Source organism: Podarcis cretensis (assembly GCF_951804945.1).
Source record: "Podarcis cretensis genome assembly, chromosome: 7".
NCBI lineage: Eukaryota > Metazoa > Chordata > Lepidosauria > Squamata > Lacertidae > Podarcis > Podarcis cretensis.
In genome coordinates, this window is record NC_137176.1 from 27,574,209 (window position 1) to 27,597,422 (window position 23,214).

The following is a 23,214-nucleotide window of genomic DNA, read 5'->3' on the forward strand; positions in this document are numbered from 1 at the left end:
AGCCAGTGGCCATCGGAGCATGCACAGGCATTTGTGTCTATTTTAAGTGGCTTTTAAATGAAAACACTTTTCATTTTAAGTGGCTTTTTAAATGAACGGGACGCAGGTGGCACTGTGGGTTAAAGCCTCAGCGCCTAGGACTTGCCGATCGAAAGGTCGGCGGTTCGAATCCCTGCGGCGGGGTGCGCTCCCGCTGCTCGGTCCCAGCGCCTGCCAACCTAGCAGTTCGAAAGCACCTCCGGGTGCAAGTAGATAAATAGGGACCGCTTACCAGCGGGAAGGTAAATGGCGTTTCCGTGTGCGGCTCTGGCTCGCCAGAGCAGCGATGTCACGCTGGCCACGTGACCCGGAAGTGTCTCCGGACAGCGCTGGCCCCTGGCCTCTTAAGTGAGATGGGCGCACAACCCCAGAGTCTGGCAAGACTGGCCCGTACGGGCAGGGGTACCTTTACCTTTACCTTTAAATGAAGAAAGTGTTATCATCTGAGGAGAATTCCAGCAAGTTTTGTTCTGAATTTTATTTTATTTTCCATTCTCCTAGCCCCATCTTTCCTTCGTTCCTTCTAGCCTTTTCCTTTCCCACAGAGCAGAATGGCTTTTTCTCTTGTGATCTCAGGTCAGCTGCAACTAGATGGGCGTTACCTAGCAGCGCTGTCTGTTTAATGGCCCCCATCCTCACTGTGCCGCTGCCAGGAACTGCTGCTCCTCACAGCTAGTAGCGGCTCCCTCATCGAGAGCCCTGCGACTTCCAAGAAAAGGAGGAGCTGGCATACACAATCTAGAAATCCACCTTTTGTCACTTCTCTGAAGACTCAGAAGTCGCAAGCGGCAGAAAGGCTCTCTACAGCTGCTTACCCCTCTTGTGGAAGTCACTTCCCATTTTAGAATAGCATTTGAAAGGTGTTTCTCGTCATGTCTTTTTGTCAGTAGTTGCTGAAGTTTAAAGTGCTGAAAAGATTCGAGATTATCTTCTTCTTTTTGTGGGAAAGCGTTTTTCACCCGCAACACCCCAAGTTGTGTTTTTATATACAGTGGTACCTTGGGTTACATACGTTTCAGGTTACAGACGCTTCAGGTTACAGACTTTGCTAACCCAGAAATAGTACCTCGGGTTAAGAACTTTGCTTCAGGATGAGAACAGAAATCGTTCTCCGGCAGCGCAGCGGCAGTGGGAGGCCCCATTAGCTAAAGTGGTGCTTCAGGTTAAGAACAGTTTCAGGTTAAGGACAGACCTCCAGAGCGAATAAAGTACTTAACCCGAGGTACCACTGTATCCGTTTTTAGTACTGCCTCCATCCGCAATGGACAAATTGGCTTCATTAGGGCTTAGTATACAAGGTGGGTTTTGTGTCCAGAATCGCCAAGCAGGACTAAGTGTTTAAGTGGGTTGGTTTTATTCATGGGGGGGGGGGACACACACACATTTGTGCAACTAAAAAAGTTTCAGTTAATTGGGCAGCAGAATATACACACACACACATATGCACACTTTTAATAGAAATACATATTAAACCCCGAAGTGCAAGCCCCATCTTAAAAGAGGCAGTAAACTTTTTCTCCCGCATGGGAGAAAATGCCTCTTCTATGACAACAGCTGAAATAGCATGTGTGGGCATAATAGACAAACAAACAAAAAGTTATTCTTGCTTCGAGATTATTGTTTTTACCCATATAAAATATATGCAGATTTAATCCACATGTTTGACTAAAGCTGCAACCCCAATCACGTCTCCTTAGAAGTGAGTCCTTGCAGTTGTTCATACCTGTCTCAGGAGAAATCATGGGAGTTGTAAGAGAGAGGCTTTTTCTTGAACTGATAAACTGACCATAAAACTCATCAGATTTTTCTGGGTTTAGTCTTAGATGGCAAAGGCCAGAACTGTTTAAACTTCCAACAAAAGTGGGAGGATCTGGAAACTAAAACTTCATCCTATGCAGGATATTGTGATGGATATTCATTATTTCTGTATTTGATGTGTTAATTGAAATGTTTATGCAAGGGGTTACTAATTCATTTCAGCAGGGGTGTGCAGCCCTCACTCGAAGTACCATTTTCGTGATCAGAAACCTCCCACAGCTGCTGTTTCCACCGTGAGGTGGTAAAATACCTTATAATACCTTTTTCCATCAACACATTTAATTGCAGGTCTCCTGGGTTTTCTACTTTATACACTGAAACCCTTTAGAATCTTAGCTTCTCCATTTATTTTATGTTTTTGAACATGGAAGGCATTTCAGTCCCTGCTCCACAACTAATATAGTGAGCCGAGATTCAAATTATTATTGAGAGATGATGAGAACGTCACAAACTAAATGGCTTTGTATTGATTTTCTGATTAGCTATGTTTAAGATTAATAATGTGTCCTAGTTTGCACCTTTATCTTGGTTCCCAAACTGGACTTTTTGACTTCAAAGTCTTTTTCTCAAAATATGCTTCCAAGAATGTGTTGATTACACTTTCAGTAATGGCTTTTATTGTAGTATTTCTTTTTACCTTCATAGCAGCAAGTTTCCAGAAAACCTGCTGAATATCAGTTGGTCTTGCAACTTCTACAACTTTTTTCCATTTGCCATAAAACCCCTTAGATTGCAGTATGGATTTGAGAATATTGTTCTGACTTCTTATATACTAAGCAGTTGTGATGGGTATCTTTCCGGTATCCTCCACGGAGAAATGAAACAAAACTGATTTAATTAGTCTGTGTCAGTTCTCTCCTCCTTGAGCCTTTGTTTGGTTTTATTCCTTGGCAAGCAATTTCATCTGATAATCTTGAAAATGTTCATGTTAGTCGTATTAGGTCTTTAGTGTATTGATCCATAGGTTGGAACTAGATATGGCAATTAACATGGTGCCGAATCTGAAAATGATAACCATGTGTCATGTTCTCCCTCTTCCCTCTGTAACATGTATTTATGGAAGCAAATAACTTTGTGTCATGTGCATTTTCTTTGATAGCCAGTAATGTGAAGCAGGGGTTGGAAACAGGGAAATAGATGATGGAATGTCATCACAGTACAGGAGTATTCAACATGGTTCTCTGCAGATAATGTTGGGCTACAACTCCCATCATCTGGGACCATTGACTATGCTGGCTGGGCCCATTAGGAGTTGAAGCCTAACAACATTTTCAGAGCACCATATTGGCTGCCCCATGGCCTATTTGTTGTTTATTTATTCCCATTATCTCTATAGAAATAGGTGTAATTGTGTGGACTACGTTTCAACACGTATCTCAGACAACATGGGAAATCTGTATGATGCTGTACTTACGTAGCTATTCAAGATGACTTCCTCTTCCACTGCATCAAATAAATTTGATTGAATTATGCTAATGCTGTTCCACTTACATAATTCTGCTCACAGTGAGCATGCATAATAAGGTTTCCTGGGCTCTGGAATTGAGGGTTTTGATGAGTAAATCAAGAGATCTTCTTTACAGAGTATGTATGAAGTCCAGCAAGGCAAAAACTGAGTGTGTTGTTATAAGGTTTTTGGGGGTGGGGGACTCCCTTAACCCTAGAAATTAATAAATGGTAGGATGTTGATTATTGAAGGGAAGCCTGCAGGCCAGTTGGAAAATACAGACTAAGCTTCCTTTCCAAGCATGAGCTTCACCTGGGATACATGTGTTAACATGACAAAAGCCCATCTTGATGGCCCATCTAAGACAAAAGCCCATCTTGATGGCCCATCTAAGAGGAATATTGGGCCTAGGCAGACAGAGGCTGCCAAGGTGATGGGGTGTGTATGAGGTGACAGAAAAGAATGTCTTTAGCAAGGTGTGCTTGGAAGAAGGAGAAACAGGAGAGAGAGATCCATTTTGGGCAGGCTGGCTGAAGGCAGGCTGGGAGAGATGCCTTGGACTCTGGTGCTGCACTGCTGTGGGGAAAAAAGCTCCTCTTGAGATGACCATGCTGTAAGATCTGGGTTCCCTACATCCAAACTCAGGTGTAAATATATGAATAAACAATATCTGTAGAAAAAATTGCTTCTGGCTATTGTTAAAGAAGATTTAACAGGGTAGGTTAGAAGTCAGAAAATATGCTTTTCAGAATGTTGAGACACAGAATGGGGCAATGCCAAAGATGAAAGTTATAGTTATAGAATAGTAAAGTTACAGAATACATTTTTTAATTACTGCTTTTTAAATGTATTCTTCCCTCTAGAATAAAGTTTTCCATGCACATGTCCTTCCCAAGGTTCCTTGTAAAAATCTGCCTCAACAGTAAGTTAAAGCAAATATATATTAGAAGTGATCACAGATGGAGATTTAAACAAGCAGCCAGCAGGTTTCATATTTTTTTCAGAAACCGTCCCTTTAATTAAGCAAGTTAGCGAATATGAGGGTTAATATAAGAAAATTGACTGGGTATGCGATACCCCAAAATGAATTGGGTGGTGTTTCTACCCATTCTTCCCCCTTTTATTAAATGCAACTGTGGAAGATGAACACTGAGGAGTGGCTTCTTCCCTTTCCAACAGCTTTTCTGTTCAAAAATTGCTTCTCCCTTCCTCCGCTCTCCATACCCAAGTGCTTTTATCTTGGAGGGGTACCTATATCTTTTCCCTCACAGCAGGGAAAAACAGCTGGGGGTTGATGATAGTTGAAAATATACAAGAGGGGGGAGGATCCTGTGTAGGATTTGTGCACAGATTAACAGCTTCCTTTGCAAGAGGTTAGTAAATCAGTGCTCACTCCTACTCCATTTGTCTTCTTCAGTTACTGTCGCTGCAGAAGTAGTATTTCGAGGCTCCTTTGTGATACGTTTCCGTCAAAATCCACGTGAGATTGTTATAATACTTTTCGTTCCGTGTTGTATTTCTCTGTATTCCAGTAAATTGCAACTGTCTTTGTAGGATCTAGACAATCCTTTATTCTTTAGTTGCGAACTGAACAAAAGAGGAGAAAGCAAGATAGTGGCCTCGTCTGTCTTTCCACCCAAAGTTTTAGCTTGTAATAATGCATCCTCAAGCCTCACCTCAGCCGTGTGCTATTAAGCATCCTTTTCCTGAAAGTGGCATCAGTGAGACCAAGCTGTTTATCATTATGCATAATACCCTGAGAAAAGAGAATGTACAATTTGCTGCTAAGATCTCTTTGTCTCAAACTTCAGCCCTTTTGCTGCAATATTGTGCTCACTTTCTTGGGTGTAAGCCGCATTGAACTCAGCTGGACTTGCGCCTGAATAAAAAATAAAATGCAGAGACAAATTTTAGCCATGGCTAAGTTGGGGGGGGGGGTCTGTAGAAGAGTGTGGCTGCTCAGTTTTGAACCATTTTTTTTTTAAAAAAAATTGGTTCAGCCCAAGAATGAGGCATAAAAAACATGCTGGGGTGTGTATTTTGATGTTTATTCTCTCTCACTCACCATTCTTGGATCAAAGAGCATGAATATCTTTCTGACTTAACTTGAAATGTGTTGTCATGATTTTATATGGAAGATATAAGATTGCAGTACTTTTTGTCTTGATCAGTGGGTTTTGTTGTGGTTTGTTCTTTTTACAGTAATAGCAGTCCTCAAGGGCAATTAAAGGCATGAGCTAGTCAAACCCAGGCATATGTGGAGGTGCCTTATATGCCGCAATAAGGTGCTGTTATTGCCTCTGCCTCAACAGCAGTGTGAATGCACAGGTGTGCATGGCACCATTTGCAGGGAGAGAGGGGGTCCACCTGCATCTTCATATTCCTACCTAGTCTGCCCTCATTCCCGCTGGAATTTATGGTGACAGAGCTGTTTGAGGCTCAGATAAGAACTGCTTCACACATTAAGACTTTGTAAGACAGCTGGAGCTTCCCATTTTATACATGCAGTCATCACAAGTGCTGGTGGACATAGTCTTTCCTCTAGGGCATCGTTCGAAATTCCCCAGGAGCATTTTGCACCTGACTAATCAATCACTTGCAACCAGTGCTTTTTTTCTTTTAAAAAAATGTTTAGGGGTACTCTCATTTTCCTACTGATATTGAAGTACTGCCCCCTCAATGAGGCCAAACTTAGATTCACGAAATGTTTAGGGGGTATGCGTATCCCCCGCGTACCAACCCCCCCCCAGAAAAAAAAACACTGTTTGCAACCAAGTGAAGGTGCCCAGGCGCCAGGATATCACCAGACATCTCCACCATCTGGAGGTGCGTGCCCCAGGATCCTTGGATCTTGGCTGTTGTCTCATGCTAGCAACACACCCTGTAGAATTCCATTCATATTTTATCTGTGCAATTAGGAAAAAAATTGGGAACAAAAAAAGTTGTATTGAAAAAAAGACTTTTGAGCCAAATAGCCCTCAAAAAGGCATTCCGTTTTGGCGACTGTAATCCTGGTTTAAGGGACGCGGGTGGTGCTGTGGGTTAAACCACAGAGCCTAGGACTTGCTGATCGAAAGGTCGGCGGTTCGAATCCCTGCGGCGGGGTGAGCTCCCATCATTCGGTCCCAGCTCCTGCCCACCTAGCAGTTCGAAAGCACCCCTAAGTGCAAGTAGATAAATAGGGACCGCTTTCTAGCGGGAAGGTAAATGGCATTTCCGTATGCAGCGCTGGTGCTGGCTCGCCAGATGCAGCTTCGTCACGTTGGCCACGTGACCCGGAAGTTTCTTCTGACAGCGCCGGCTCCCGGCCTCTTGAGCGAGATGAGCGCGCAACCCTAGAGTCGGTCATGACTGGCCCTGACGGGCAGGGGTACCTTTACCTTTACCTTTATTCCTGGTTTAAGGAGCCATTTGGTGCCTAGCTTATATATCTGAGTTTCTAACACTGCTCTAGGGAAATGATACCCATATAGGAGAACAGTAATTGGTGTGTATTGGTCAGTGTATTGGGGGAGCTCATTTGCTATAGCATTCCAGTTTTTATCCTGTTCTGCAAAATGATACTCCATTTCTTCCTCATGTTTTTGTGCCTTAATTCCCCCTCCTCTTAATATCACTGGAAATATTGGGTTTTTTTAAGCATCTGTAGCAATGTATATTTCAGAGGATTTGCTTTGCATTTCTAATACCCTTCTTTATCTGTTTTAGCATCTCCCTGTATTCTTCCCAGTGTTCTTTACTTCCTATTTTCTTGTAAGTATAGCGTATTCTTTCCCCCCTCCCCTTGTTTCCTATTGACCTGTTTAAACACTTGGAGTTGTTTTGAACCTGCTCCTGACTTTTTGAAGAAAATATTTTAATTGCCATGTAAATCTAGCCTGGCATATATCTTTTTTTCTGACAGGAATTACCAGTGTTTGTTTTAGATTGTTATGTGTAATATGTTTTTCACATCCACAGTTATCACAAATTGTACAGTGCTCCTCCAGTAGTAATTAAAATTGATTTCCACATGACATTGTAGCTGCTCTAGTGTATTGTTCTGTTCCTAATTTATTTATTCTGTTTTTGTTCAGTAGTTGAAATCTCCTGTATACAGGTGGGTCCATGGCATGTATCAGGAAGCACATTATTTCTTCTTTTTATTTGTGTGTTTCACCTAACTCATTCATAGTATCTGCATCATACGTGCCACATCTAAAATCCATTTCAGTTAAAAGTGGACTGAGACATGTATACAGTACCAATATGTGTGCATTACTTAATCCCTGCATTTTACTACTGAAGTTAAGAGTGTCCAGTCATCTTAGCTTCTTGACTTCAGTACTGGTTTTTTTTTTTTTATTCATTCATTCATCAGGTGCCTCTATGGCAGGCTTCCTCAACCTCAGCCCTCCAGATATTTTGACACTGCAATTCCCAACATCCTTGACCACTGGTCCTGCTAGCTAGGGATCATGGGAGTTGTAGGCCAAAAACATTTGGAGGGCCAGGTTGAGGAAGCCTGCTCTATTGTTACAAATGCATAGGTGCCATCTTCTAGTTTTATGCTGTTGTAGACTCTAGCCTGTGAATAGTTTATGTTCCCATGCAAGGCTGATGTGATAGTTCAGGTTTTTCCCTAAACACTGGCTATAAGGGAGTAGTCCGGATAGTGTATCTGAATATATTTTCAGGTGCATATGTGTCATGATAACATTTTTCCACTTAGTGCTCAAATAATTTGCCATCAGGGTGTTAAAAATATTGTGGGAGATCAAGAGCCTATTCAAACACAGTGGTATCTCCTTTGTATCTTTAACGTGTTGAGTGTGGCAGAATCAACTATGAACAGCAGCTCCTTAAAACCTGACATTGTGGTGAAAGGATGACACATTTTCCCTGTTAAACCATTTACTATACCACGTCAGTTACACATCATTCCTGCAGTTGGGAACCATTCATGGAAATTTCCCCGTGTGCATTAGTGCAGGAAAGTCTACTTGAAAATCTTGATGTGTTTTTTTTCCCCAAGGGATGTCTGGTGTCTTTTTAAAAGGTGTCTGGGCCATTTTTCAAACTTAATATTTAGATGCTTAAACCATAATCTACCTCTCTCTGCTCCTTTCAGGAAGATGCTACTAAAAAAATGGGTCTTTAGAGCTGAAACATGACCCTGAAAAACTATAGGAACTTCCTTCACATATGCAAGAAGTACCTGTGATTTTTTTTCAGGGACATGTTTCCTTTCTTAAGACCCAAGTGTTCATTTTATGAATAACGTATTTCTGAAACAGTAGTAAATGCCAAAAGTTTTCATTGACGGATGCATATATCCTAAGCAACCTGCTCCTGCACTCAGAGAGAGAATTGTGGTTGTACATTATGGAACATGTAGCCATCATACAATTAACCTAAAAGCTGTTCAGGTCTTGCCAAATCTGCCTCCAGGCAAATTACCAAGCTGTAGTTTGACACGTAGCAGCTCATTCAAGACAAGTGGCTGAGTGGCGAATATCTGTCCACCCACATACCTACCTACTCACTGGTGGAACTTACCTTAGCTGCAAGCGAACGTTGCCATATAATATAGCATCATGCTTCTAGGGCTGGATCCAGTGATGTCCTTGAATATGTGGGAAATGCCCTTTGTCTATAAAAGGGTGCTCTATACATTTTGCTAGTGCTGTACCAGATTAGTGAAACTATATCCAAATGTGTTGTTCTGCTTCCACAGACTCTAGCAGTAGCAGAATCATGATTCATTATTTCTTTATACACTTTATATACCACGTAACTGCAACAGTCTGTAAGCAGTGCACAAAAAATAAAATAAAGTATAAAAAATTGTTTAAAACTTTAAAATCAGACTTCTAGGCCCTCATTTTTATATAACTCATTTATTTGCAGAAAGGCACTATTTTCCTTCTGCTTGTGGTTCTCTGGGTCACTTTCTGTCCTTAAGTAGAGAACCCTGAAAACAAGCACATTTATGCTACCAAGTTGGAAAACAGAACACTACTATGGTGATTGTCTCAGCCGCCTGTTGTTGTAGGAGGCGAAGTTTTTTTGAGAATGATAGAAGAGGGCAAGCAGACCAGGTAGTAGGCTAATCACTGACTGATGGTGACATGGCTGTCATACTGAAATAGATTGTGTGCAAGCTACATTCCTTGTTTGTGCCTTGTGGCCATGTTCTGACATAATGCTAATCCATGGTTTTGTACTATAAGAACAAACAGCCTCCTTCCACGTTTGCATGTTTCCCACTACACAAACAGACATACACAGCGGGGTGGAGGCGTTCAAAAGAATTTGCTTTTAGTTAATCACAATTCATTGTTTTGTCCAAACCAGTAACTGTGATTAATACTTACTGTGGCTAGTTTAAACAAGCCAGCTTCATAAATCACAGTTTGAAGCTGGCTTGTTTTGAAACTAACCGTAGTTAGTATTAAACCACAATTCCTAGTTCAGATGAAACGGCAAAAGCATCCAAACTATTCCAGCTGTCTGGTGAATTTAGTTGAGGAAGAGGTTAGTTCACATGGTGTCATTTTCCAAGCAGCAAAACCGCTTTGGACTGATAGACACACAAGTCTATTAGTCCTGTTACAAGAAACCTTTTCTGTTGTCCAAAAACACAGGAAAAATATTGGCTGTGGGGCAGATTTCTCAGAGCTGCTAGAATGAATTGGCTCTCCATAGGATATCATAGTCTCTTTGGCAGAGCCATGAGTGAACAACCCAACTACATTGCTTATAACTTACATGCATTTATTTAGGGGCAGGGAACAGTTTGAGTGTGTGTGTGTGTGTTATATAATGTCAGGTTCTTGATCTAACATATTTTAATCCAAGGCTTCACTTACCCAAACCCCAAATGGACCAATTGGATTGCAGCAATTTTGTTTCTAGCCTACCTGATTAATTTTTACAGCTTTGATCTCTCCGTTGCACAATAGCAACACCTGAATGGTATTTTTTTTAAAATACCTGTTTAATGTGGATTAACACCTTCATCTTCATACTCTTAAATATTTGTTGAGAACATTGTAGTGAGCAGATGAATTCTTGTTTTTTAGGCATTTGTACAAACTATACAATGCAGGTTTTCTTGCACCTCTTCCTGAGTTTCTTCCTGTAGGAGAAAAGGGTAGCAAATGTTGGTCAACTACTACTCTTGGGATGGAGTTCGTTTTTATTTCTCAAATGGAATTATGCATGGGGGAGGGGACTTAACAGGAATTCCCACTATTAATGTTTTCAGATGGGATTTGCAAACGGTAGAAGAAATACGGAAAGTTTGACATGGCATTTGCACCAGGCCCGTGCAAACATGCACACTCCTGGTCTTTTTTTCCCTCCTGTACTGCCCTGAGCTAAGCCAAAGTTTGGTTTAGTCACCGTATTATCTGAATTCAAGTTCGTGGTTAAGCTCGCTCTTCACTGGCTGTGAGCTTTAGCAGAAATGGCACAATTTATAGCCCTCTTCAGACGTTACAAGCTAGACAATCATAAACAAATTCTCTAGCAGCTGCTTCGCAACCCCATCCCATCATTACTGTCACCTTCCAACTCATGGAACACAAACTTCTGCACTGGGGAGCTTGTTACATCCATGGAGGCTCCCAGAATATTTTCTAACTTTGTTTTTCCCAGATTCTAAGTACTCACAGTTATGAAACACTTCTGCTACATAGATTTGCCTTTTGTGAATTGGATGTCAAGTAGAATGGTGACGGGATGGAATTAACACATACATCCCAACTGCTTCCCACCCCTCCCAAAAGAGTGTTTTAGGTTATCCTTATTCGTAACGGCTGAAGAAATCTTTTACCAAAACAGAAATCATAGAGAAAACGGATAAATGCCTTTAATGTCCTTGAAGGGACACATGAGCTCAAGTGCGAATGAATGGGCTAAGAGCATTCAATGTTAATAAAATGTAGTGTAAAATGGAGGGAAATGATAAACGCAAATTAGAAATTGCAGAATTATAATTTGATGAAAAATCAGAATAAAATATTGCATATATTATGTTATAGTTTCAGAATTACATTCTGGCGAAGCTGTGGGATGTTTGACACACACATCTTGTTGAAGAATTTTAGAAATACAATTAAACATACTGTATACACTTGCAATATTATTGGACAATCAAGTATTAACGTTTCCCCTCAAAAGATAATAGGTATGAGCATAAAAAGTATATTAGATTTTAACAGACCAATCCTAATCATGTTTATTTGCTTAAGCAAATCTTACTGGAGTCATTGGGACTTGCTTCCTAGTGGATATGCTTCAGTTTGCAGCCTTAGATGCAAGAAAGTGAGTCATAATGCTTTTCTCATCTGGAAGATTTTCATGATCTGTCATTAGATCATGGCAAGTATCTTTTCTGGCATCCATAAGCAGTTGGCTAAGGCATAAGTAGTTCTTTGCTTGAAATTATTGTTGGGGCAAAGAAAAAAAGCCTTCCATGACATCTAGTATCTTTTCTTACTTTGTGAAATTAAAACCGGCAACTTTACTTCACTGCTAACTAGCATTGAAGAAAAATAGGACTCTTTCCTGCCTACTGTACATAAGCAACCAAGAATACAAACACTTTTTGGACCCCCATATATAAAGCAATTAACATTTGCAGATGAGTTTGTTTCTCTGTAATACCACCTTGGCACCCTCTTACCTATTTAAATAGTTCCACACAAATGTAATAAAGCTGGAACCAGCTAAGTATAGGCATTGCTGCCTTATTGGTCCCAGATAATGAAGAATGCAAAGTAGGTGAGGTAAAAACCTTTATTAAAGCAATTCCTCATAATGCAAAGGTACAAGATATTCTGGCATAGAATAGCTCTGCAGCAATTGAAACCTTCATGTAATTTCTGATTTTCTGTCCTCCCCACCCTCTTAGCTGTAATAAGGATTTCTTGTCTTCCTGTGTTGAGGTTCCTGTAGAATTTGGATGTTAGAATGTTGAAGCATAAGTAGTGATCATTTACTTTTAGGTAGCTATAATGGAATTCATAGCATTGTTGGAACATACGCAGCTCCATTCGGTAAGGATCTAAAGGCACAGTGAATGTAAAAGAGTCAGGTGAGGCGATAAAATCTGGTTGTCTGATATAATACCACTGTACTATATTGTCTACACTTGTGCACCTCAGAATTAGCTAGGGCATTTTGTTACTCCCAGTAAAAATGTGCTATAATAATGTTTCGCTTTGTAATAATTAAAAGGGTAAAGGTACCCCTGCCCGTACGGGCCAGTCTTGACAGACTCTAGGGTTGTGCGCTTATCTCACTCTAGAGGCCGGGAGCCAGCGCTGTCCGCAGACACTTCCAGGTCACATGGCCACATGGCAAGCCAGCGCAGCACACGGAACACCGTTTACCTTCCCGCTGGTAAGCGGTCCCTATTTATCTACTTGCACTTAAGGGTGCTTTCGAACTGCTAGGTGGGCAGGAGCTGGGACCGAACGACGGGAGCTCAGCCCGCCGCAGGGATTCGAACCGCTGACCATGTGATCGGCGAGTCCTAGGCGCTGAGGTTTTACCCACAGCGCCACCCACGTCCCCTTTTGTAATAATTATTTAGTAAAATAGTAGTAGATAAATTTTCACACTTTGTTCACCGCATCTGCTGCCTTTCTGGTAAAAAATAAAATAAAAGTACAAACTTGCTATGCACAGCAGTATAATACTAGAGTTGTCCTCTCTGCTTTATTGTAGCATAGTACCCAATGTAGTACTAGATAGGGGAAAGAAATGCCACTGAAGGCAAAATTTTAAAAAAGCAAGCAAGCAAGCAAGCAAGAGCTGCGTTGGTGGTCACAGTTGCCAAAATTTAAAAGGGGGGCTCACAGCAGTTCTTTTTCAGTTGCACTGTGAACCTGCTCTTACAACCAGTCTGACAAATGAGGACCCCAGCCTGCTTGTCTTGCCCACCCCAGCCCCACTTGGACTTGTTAGTGTCTCTACCTCCAACTGGAAAACGTTGACCCAGGTGCCCTGCAGCCGAGTGTCGAAACAGGAGAAGTTGTGTTACTTCAATTAAGGGCATTTGACTGCAGGGTGCTTGGTTAACTGTTAAAAGAGGCGGGGGAAGAGGCAGCACTAACAGGCTTCAACCAGTTTTCATTTTGCTGTCTTTCTGCTCAGCTGCTGATTGCAGTGGTACCTCAGGTTACAAACACTTCGGGTTACAAACTTTGCTAACCCGGAAGTAGTTGCTCCGGGTTGCAAACTTTGCCCCAGGATGAGAACGGAAATCTTGCGGTGGCAGCGGGAAGCCCCATTAGCGAAAACGCACCTCAGGTTAAGAACGGTTTTGAGTTAAGAACGGACCTCCGGAACAAATTAAGTTCGTAACCTGAGGTACCACTGTAGTTGTGAAGGTGGGCTCGTAGCGTGACTGAAGAATGTACGCTGAGACTTCCTTTTATTCTGTGTCCGGTCCAAAAAAGCTATCCGAATTAAGGATAAGTATGCCGTATCCAGAACCCTGGAAGCTGTTACATGGGAAAACCGAGTTATTGTGTTAAGCTTTCAGAAAATTGAAGATGAGAAGAAACTTATTTCATACAAGCACAAAAAATGAAATTATTCATTGAAAAATTATCATCTAACAGAAAACCTATTGGGGTACATTGGACCTCATGATGTTAACAGAATGGAAAGCAAAACAACAAAATATTGGACTCTTACAGTAAATAATAGGAGGGGTCCATGTATCTCAGTAGTCTCACTGAGCCATGAAATATAAAGGGTGCAAAGTTGCAAGGTAGCTTTCCATCTCAAGTGCATTTCAGTTGCACATGAATGAAAAATTCATTTAAATTTAGCTTGTTGTTTGGAGGCATGCAATGGAGAACAATGCATGGTTATCTAGTAACAGGGTTATAGACATGAATGTGCTAAATGTGTTACACATCTGCTTCTTTTTCATACTTCATTGTAAATAAAACTAGAACAATGATGATTTGTCTTTTGATATCTAATCCCTCCCTGCCCCTCATGGGTTCAACATTATATATTTTCCCTACCATGTACTCCTAAGCAATCTCCTGCAGTTGTATTTCAGACACCGTTGCCTTTCCAGGTTTTCGTTATGGCATCCAAATTTCTGCTTTCGCTGTGGTTGCTTTAGGATTTTGCCATTTGCATATTTTCCATGGGTAAGCCATTTAGGTAAGCTAAACTAACAATGCCGATGTCAAACCATACCTCTGTTGAAATTTTTCACAGGTACAGCTACCTTTATAGAAGCGTTGTCCACAAACGGTACCAACATACAAGCATCAGTAACGGGAGTGACAGCCAGCAAACGAAGATTTATCGATGAAAGGAGGGACCAGCCTTTTGATAAAAGGCTACGCTTCAGTGTGAGGCAAACGGAAAGCGCTTACCGGTACAGAGACATTGTTGTCAGAAAACAGGATGGCTTCACACACATTTTGTTATCAACGAAATCATCAGAGAACAATTCATTAAATCCAGAGGTTAGAGTCATTTGTTGTTGTTGTTTTTTATAAAAAGCACTCTGTTTCAAAGATAATGTACAGTGATTTGTAAGCAAAATGGACAGATCTCTCTCCCCCACCCACTTTGGAATATAAATCTAAAGGTTGGATTTAGCGGAAGTGTGAGAGAGTGAGAGACCAGTGTAGCAAGGGATGAATGAATAAATGCAGTAATGCAAATATTTGGCAGTATCAATATGCTACTGTGGTTCAACAGCTCCTTCTTAAGTTATAGATGCAAATAAAGATTATGACTTTCAAATAACACAACTCAGCTGGGAGTAAGCCCCATTTAATTCAGTATGACTTACTTCTGAGTAGACATGTTTAGGATTCCTCTGTTAGTAAATGAAATGTAACTTCTTTAAGAAATGAAAAGTGGAGGATGGGGTGGGATGAAACTGAATTAGGCAGCTGACTCTGTAATGTTGAGAAACTGGGGTCCACAGTAGCTCTGGTAGCGCAGAAAGGTTAAGCTTGGATACAGTTGGGAAATGACAATCAATAAATTAGATGAAAGTTTTTGTGGAGAATAGATTCTGAGGAGCGGTTTGAATGACAAGAGAGAGAGGTGGCTCCCCGCCCACTTTCAGAGTGCACATCCTAGGCACGCAGGCAGCAAGGCAAACTTAATGAGTGGAGTTGTTTAAGAGAACCAAAGGCTTTAGGGTATTTGAGTGTGCTGGAGTTAGATGAACTGTAGCTATGGTCAGGGATGTCATGGGAACTTTGGACCCACAGAAGCCTAGTTAATACCTGCTGGTAAACCATAGCTTAGCACCACATGAACAAGCTAGAGCATGGGTAGGCAAAGAAGGCCCAAAGGCCGGATCCAGCCCAAATTGCCTTCTAAATCCGGCCCGCAGACTGTCTGGGAATCGGCGTGTTTTTACACGAGTAGAATGTGTCCTTTTATTTAAAATGCATCTCTGGGTTATTTGGGGGCATAGGAATTCATTCATTTTTTTTATTTTTCAAAATATAGTCTGGGCCCCCCACAAGGTCTGGCCCCCTGCTGAAAAAGTTTGCTGACCTCTGAGCTAGAACAAGTCTGGGCAAAGCCTTGGGCTCCTGCACTCTGTCGTCGTCCTCCCTTCCTCTCATGTAGCCAGGATGAGGATTTTGCCAGTGTTTAGTTTCACTTTGGTAGAAGTTGACACGTCCTTGCATATATGAACAAAAGACTGTGTGCTACCACGAACGGTGGCCAGATCCAACACAAGCCAAATTCAAACCATGGGTTGTGAAGCTGGCTCATTTAATTAAAATGATCTGTGATAAGCCTTGATCTCTGGTTCATGTACAAGAATCAAAGATCTGCTGGGAGTGAAATGCAAGCAATGGCAAAATATGCCAGATGAGGAAATGCAGTGTGCGTGAACTCAAAGCTGATTCTGGTTTGTGCACATAATAGCACTGTAGTATGGTTTAGCATTGCATACTTTTGTAGCCAAAGTAGAGCAATACTCTGTTTCAATATTGTCAACTACTGTGTTAATTTTCAAAATAAAAAATCAATACAGTTAAACATTAGCCTTAATGGAGTAGAATTAATGTAACACAGGTGCCAGTTGGAACTTTAAATTATATTGTGATTCTGTTTTTGTTTCTTGCCATTTTTTGTTTTTAATTTCCTCGATTTTTACCTATTTTTAAGCTACTATGTTTGCTGAGACTTGCAATTTCTGGTTCTGATCTTAAGATAGTCAATGTTATTCTTAAATAAATAAATAAATCCTGGTTTGTATTTGTAGTGTGTTACATTGTTGTTGTCTCCTTTAATAATGTGAAAAGGAGAACTTTGTAATGAACTTTGTCCTAAATTTAGATTTTGCTGAACTGGTTGCATATGCCACCTGCTGTTCAGACCACAGAAATGCTATGTGAATACAAACTCTTAAGTTGCAATATTCTGCATCCTGTTTTCATACGTTTAATGTGTCTTGCTTGCAGGTAATGAAAGAAGTCCAAAGTGCACTGAACACAGCAGCCGCTGATGACAGCAAGCTTGTACTCCTCAGTGCCGTTGGCAGTGTTTTCTGCTGTGGCCTTGACTTCATTTATTTTATTCGACGCTTAACAGATGATAGAAAAAGGGAAAGTACTAAGATGGCAGATGCTATTAGGTTTGTGAAACTCTTTTTCCCGTCGTGCATATCTGATTATGAACTTAAAACATGCCACATATTTAAATGCTAGAGTGTGATATCAAAGGTACTGTACCTACTCACAACTGGTGTTTCCCCCCACTCCCAATAGCCATCAAATTCATAAGAAATCAGACTGTCTATATGAACACATCATAAGGATGTTTATTTTCGATTTGTATATCTTCAAAGCAGTATTGTATGTTCAGAAGGATCGTGTTAGAATGATAGAACTCCCAGCTTTCCTTTAAAATCTCCTCCCAATCTTATTATTATAGGAAGCAATATTCCCAGTAGACAAGTTATATGTTTTTGAATGTTTGGAAACTTCAAGTTGCATTGAAACATGTCTGGCTGCACCATCTGCTCCCATACATTGTTTCTCTAAATAATTTTTTGAGTGGTTATTTTTCATCTTCCATGGTCCACATAAATAGCACCAAACCATGATTTGTTGCTGTGAAAACATGGTCATGTGCTCTCCCTGCCTTCCTCTTTACTTCTCTCAGGGTTCAAACCATTTCTGGGGTTTTTTTTTGGGGGGGGGGTTCATATGAAAAGCCATAGTTAGTTAACAAAACAGGGTATCAAACCAGAATTCTTCATAACTAAAACTCAGAATATTCTGTAAGCCCACAATTTACACACATTTTTTATCGATTTTTTTTTTTTTTAAATTGATATACTGCCTTTCATCATAAGATCTCAGGGTGGTTCACAGAATTTAATTTGTGCACATTCATCTTTATGAACATAGCAATTAAAAAAATTAAAAAGGGGGCAGAGAAAACACATATTCATTTAATCTTATTTGAAAGATGCTTCATTGTTTTCTATACTGACTTTTCTAAAGTAAACCCGCAACTTAGGCAGGTGTTACGTTCCATGGATCACGCCAAATGGCATATATAGTCAAAACCCATTGGTTTCAGTGGTGGGAGGAATTGCCATTGTCATTTTTATCAGAGCCTTCCCCTTATGACAATTAATTGCTTAATTCCTGGTTGGGAATTTGTACTGAAGGACAATTGTCCTATTGCAAGTCAATTGCCTTCTAATTTAGATTATCGGTTATAATCTGGACACTGTATCTTCCTCACCTGATCCTTTCAATCCCCTTCCGCTTTTGCCAATAACATCAGTGATGGTTCTGAGCCTTGTAAGTGATTTGCCATTCAACAACTTTATATTCTCCTGTTGGATTTTGGTAAGAAAGTGGAGCTATGCTACCTAGGTTAATAATTGACTGCTATCACAGCAGCTTTGGCATGCAGGTGGCTACAGCATTTTGTTACTAAAATAGGTATTCTCATTTGATATTTATTTCATTTCAGGAATTTTGTAAATACTTTCATTCAGTTTAAGAAGCCCATCATCGTAGCTGTAAATGGCCCGGCCATTGGACTCGGAGCATCTATATTACCTCTGTGTGATGTGGTTTGGGCTAATGAGAAGGCTTGGTTTCAGACTCCGTATACGACGTTTGGGCAAAGCCCTGATGGATGTTCATCCCTTACATTCCCAAGAATAATGGGCCTGGCATCTGTAAGTAATCTGTAAAAGAAGTATGTACTGTATTTAATAGTATTTCTAGCTTTGGTGCTTCCATTTGCATCTTGCATATCCAGCGTGACCTAAGCGTAACTCTAGTCTCACAATGACATGGCTTGCATGCAACAATTAACTTAAGCTAACGCTTAGTGCAAACCGAGAAAGAAGGTTGTGGCTGTTCTGGTCCTCTTCTGCTGCGGTGCTGTGAGATTAGCCATGATTTGGCATAACATGACACCTCAACCCAGGCTCACAATTTGTCTCACTCCAGACAAACTGCGATGTGTAGCTAAGTTTGCTCTTGGTTTACGGCTTGTGGTTTGGAGGAGCAAAACTGCAAGCTTGGGTTCACACACACAGTCATCCTGTAAGTCTCACTGCTGGAAGTCTGGAAGAGGAACAAAGCAACCACAATATTTTCTCCAGGAGCTCACATGCATATTTGCACTACACCATGGTTTAGCTTAGCATTATGTGAGAACTGAGCCACAGTTTATTTAAGCAGAGTACTAAAAAGGAAAATTAGTACACTTCAGCCAGTGCTCCTAAGGTCATTGTGTCTGCATTGAGGCTGTGTGCAATAAAAGTACATTCCTTCTTTAAAAACAAAACAAAACAAAAAAACCATGCAGCATTTCAGCTGCTCCAATGCTGGGAAACCATTTTCTACAGTTCTAATATGTAAAACCTGAGTGCTTTTAGTTTGTTTTAGAATTTTGGCAACGACTAACAATCTTTCAGTGTGCAAATATCTCTGGCTCTTGATCATTCATTGTCTGTTTGCTAACAGTGGCTGCAGTCCAGCATGCATTTTAGTGTGCTTAAATAGCAATGGTCCCAGAAGGACTTAATTTTTTGTGCCTGTTCTCCAGATTACTCTAGAATACAGCTCTCAAGTTTATAAAACTATAGCGTCCAGTCCAGGTGAAAATAAGAGTGGTTTTATTGGTGTTACATTTCTGAATCGCTTTCTGTTCTACATATTTTAATGATGCGTAAGGTAATATTTATACACATGCTCTTGACAGTATGCATGTCTTCACACCACATTCATACCTTTCAGGCATGCATTGTGCAGTGTGAGAGTGACATTGCATTCACATCTATAATTTTGTATCACAAAAAATGAACCCAATACTGAATTAACTATTTTAAGTCTGAGTAAACCAGATAACTTTCCTTAGTAAACAATAGCTTTATGTTGTTTCCCCCCTATGTAAGTTTGAAAGTGGCCTAAAAATGGCAATTCCTTCCTTCCTTGTATTGTTTTTACTCGGCTATGGTACTTCTGTTTCTGCCAAAGATATAATCCTCACTGAGTAATACTTAAATTGTAATTATAATTTCTTTGCTAAATGTTGGTATGCTTTTAAAGTATGTTAAGAAGAGTATCAGACATTCAAGAGAAAGGCAGTAACTCTTTCCTGCCTCTTTCCTGGTGTTGGGAAGTTGCCTTTAAAGGAATGTAGTATGCCATCTGGTAAATAAAAGGATTATAAACATTTTAAAAAATATATATATTACAAATGATTAAACACATATAATATACTTTTAAATAAACTTAAGAGTTTAGAAGACAAAGACAAATTTACCGTAAAATTATCTGTAATACTGTTGACCACAGATCATTCTCGTACAAATCATGTTATTATATGGAGGCATAATGCCCACTTTGAATTTCAGATTCCTGTCTGGGACTAATGCTTGGACCACATCCTCCCACTTTGTCTTCTCCACCTGCTAGCTACCTTTTTCGATCCCCTTCTGTATAAACTATGGGTTTGTGTTATATCTGAAATAGCATTAGTGGCTAAATGTCAGTTTGCTAATCAGGAGCAAACCAAGATGAAAGTGTTTTTCAAGATTCTGGTTCGTAATGCCAGCATGCAAAGGAAAAAGGTCCTGTGGGGTGTTGCACACACCATGGCCATAATATTAGTCTATCACCAAATCCTAGAACAACAAATTTAATAGACATTCCAGTTGGCATTGTGGAAATGTCCATTATGTCCCACTGCATCCATCCATCCATCCATCCATCCATCCAGTCAATCAATCAATCAATCAATCAATCAATCAATCATTGCCTTCCACCTCTTCTTCTGGACAACTTTTTCAGACTCATGACATGCTTGTCACTCCTTCTGGCAGCATGTGACCTGTAGAATTGTAGAGTTAGAAGGGATCATGAGGGTCATCTAGTCTAATCCCCTGCAATGCAGGAATTTTTGCCCATCGTGTGGCTTTGAACCCACAATAAGGGTCTCATGCTCTACCGACTGAGTTATCCCAAGGCAGTGATATCCTTAGGCCTGTTGAATGGCAGGGTGCAGTAACCTAGGCTTTGTTGGGTTTATGAATATAGAAGCATAGACCCGCTTTTATTTATTTTACTATATAGATCCATCTTTCACTCTCCTCCCCTTCTCTCTCTCTCTCTCTTTTCTCTTAAGGTGATGGCTTATTTCTTTCTTTTTAAGACAACTAACTGGTGATTTGCTATTGACAACCGAGTTTGGGGTCCTGACCTACTAGTTGAAGGCCTGTGCCTTAGTTTATGGGTGTTCCTTTAACAATTTGGCCTTACCTTTAGCTGGAAGGACCATTGCAACTTTGAAAGGGAAACATGGCCCTGTAAAATCCTCTAAAGATAAAAAAGGTTTGTTCTTTGAAGTGTTAATAAAATTGAATAGGTGACTAATTTGTTGTGTTTTGTAATAAAACTGGTTCAGTGATCCCAGGCTTCCATTTCAAAATAGCCTTTCAATTGTAGTGTATTTAACCAGAAACATCTTGGCCTGTAAGTATCTTATCAGTAATGTCCTGGCAAATGAAATAGAATTAGGTAGAACTTGAGCACCATTAAGCAAATAGCAGCCATGTCCTAGTTAGAAGTAACTTACACCTTGTCCAAGCTTTTAAATCTTTTCACATTTAAAGGTGCTTGAATGGATATTATTTGCATGAAATGTTTCCTCTTGAGTCAAACATATATATGTTCCCAGGTGCAGTACTTCCACCATGTACCTTCCCAGGAGAAACATTCAGTACTCTGTAATTTAGCAGAGCAGCCTGGAGGAATACCCATATTACATAATTCAGACTTAACTAACCAAAGGTTCCATTTCTCTAAAGGAGTCCTTCCAGCGGAAGAGAACCTTTGGATCCAACCCACTGCAATGTTAAGTCTGGATACGTTCCTTAATTGTTCCGTTTCTGCAAGTGATGCTGAGATTGACTCTTCTGGACTAGACAAATAGCAGAAAAGCTTCTTATGCTAAATTCTCTCTCCTTTTGATTAACAGCCTTGAAAGTAATGGGTTCTTTTCTTTTCTTTTCTTTTTTTAAATAGTGTTTATTACCTTTTCCAACAGTTTAAACACTACAAAGAATAAAAACCATACAATACAATACAATACAACACAATACAATACAATACAAAAAACAACAACAACTATACATTACACTAACAAAACACTAACATTAAACTAACAAAACAAAACAAACACAATTTAAAACACATCAAATAGTTTCAATATCTTATCTTTCATTCCCTTATTTCCATGACCTCCTCACACCTCCCTTTTTGTATTCCACTTCTATTAATTCTTTCAGCAATTCCTTTCCATCTTCCTCTATTTTTAATCCTATAATTATCTTAACACATTCTAACCTTATTTTCCCTTTAATACTCTATTATTCTATTTGTCCTTAATTCCTTATAACATTTCTACTAAAGCCATATAACTTCATTCCAACATTTTTCTAACATTCATTAATTTTACAGTATTTCCGTAAATAGTCTTTAAACTTTTTCCAGTCTTCTTCCACTGACTCTTCTCCCTGGTCTTCTTTTTTCCCTCCTCTTCCAAGTCTAAAGGCCCTCACAATTCTAAACTCTTCTTGGCCCAAGTCCAAGTCCCAAAAGTCAGCAAATTCCTGTGTGAGATAATCTGTCAAACTTTCCTTCTCAAATTCAGGTAGGGCTCTGATCCTCAGATTCGTCTGTTTTTCTTTAAGTTCAATCATAGCAAGTGTCAACTTGTGTTCCTCAAGTTGCCTCTGTAGGGCTTGGACTCTCTCTGCCTCAAGTTCTGTTACTTTACATTCAGCAGCAACAGCTTTCTCCCTGGCTTCTTCCGCAGTCTGCCTTATCAAAATAGATTCCTGTATCAATTTCTGGATAGCTTCTGTGTTGATATTCACCTTTTGTCCCAGATTATTTATACTTTCTGTATTTAAGTCAATTTTAGTAGTTGCAGCATCCACTTGCACACTTATCGCGTCTGTTTTCTTGTTAAGCTGTTCCAATGAATCATTTATCTTACTTAATGCAATCGCCAAGGCTTCTTCTGTCAATATTCCTCTTGATTTTGAGTGAACTGATATGGAAGCAGCCACAGAAGGAGCAGGGAGACCTGGTGTTGAGCCTCTCCTGGGTTGCTGCAAAGTCCTCCCAGACCTTAATGTTTTTTCTGCTGTTTGCTGGTCTGTTTTTTCCTTTCCATTTGCCATAACACTTAAAAATTCAAGGTCAGTCCCAGAGTCTCACAGTTTTTTATCTTGCAGCTGGAAATTCCCCTAGCCCAGCTCAAAAAACAACCAATTTCAGAAGCTTCCACTAGGGGGAAACAGTTTCTATTTATATTAATCAATATATCAATCAATAGTGTCCTCTTTTAAGCACAGTTCAAGAAATCCAAAG

General features: G+C 40.1%; 1 protein-coding gene and 1 long non-coding RNA gene across 5 annotated transcripts in view; both read left to right on the forward strand.

Moving 5' to 3' along the window:
* CDYL (chromodomain Y like) overlaps positions 1 to 23,214 on the forward strand; it is a 401,628-nt gene that overhangs the window by 367,621 nt on the left and 10,793 nt on the right. For 3 of the 4 annotated variants that reach the window (XM_079985015.1, XM_079985016.1, XM_079985014.1), the window contains 4 exons: positions 7,013 to 7,057; positions 14,537 to 14,790; positions 16,765 to 16,937; positions 18,293 to 18,503. In XM_079985015.1, the coding sequence (XP_079841141.1) occupies positions 7,013 to 7,057; positions 14,537 to 14,790; positions 16,765 to 16,937; positions 18,293 to 18,503 (683 nt within the window). The remainder of the gene's footprint in view (positions 1 to 7,012; positions 7,058 to 14,536; positions 14,791 to 16,764; positions 16,938 to 18,292; positions 18,504 to 23,214) is intronic. The other variant, XM_079985017.1, reaches the window with a different exon arrangement.
* Positions 10,434 to 13,089, forward strand: LOC307220991. Its single transcript, XR_013841257.1, has 2 exons — positions 10,434 to 12,530; positions 12,888 to 13,089. It is a non-coding gene; the product is annotated as an uncharacterized lncRNA (long non-coding RNA).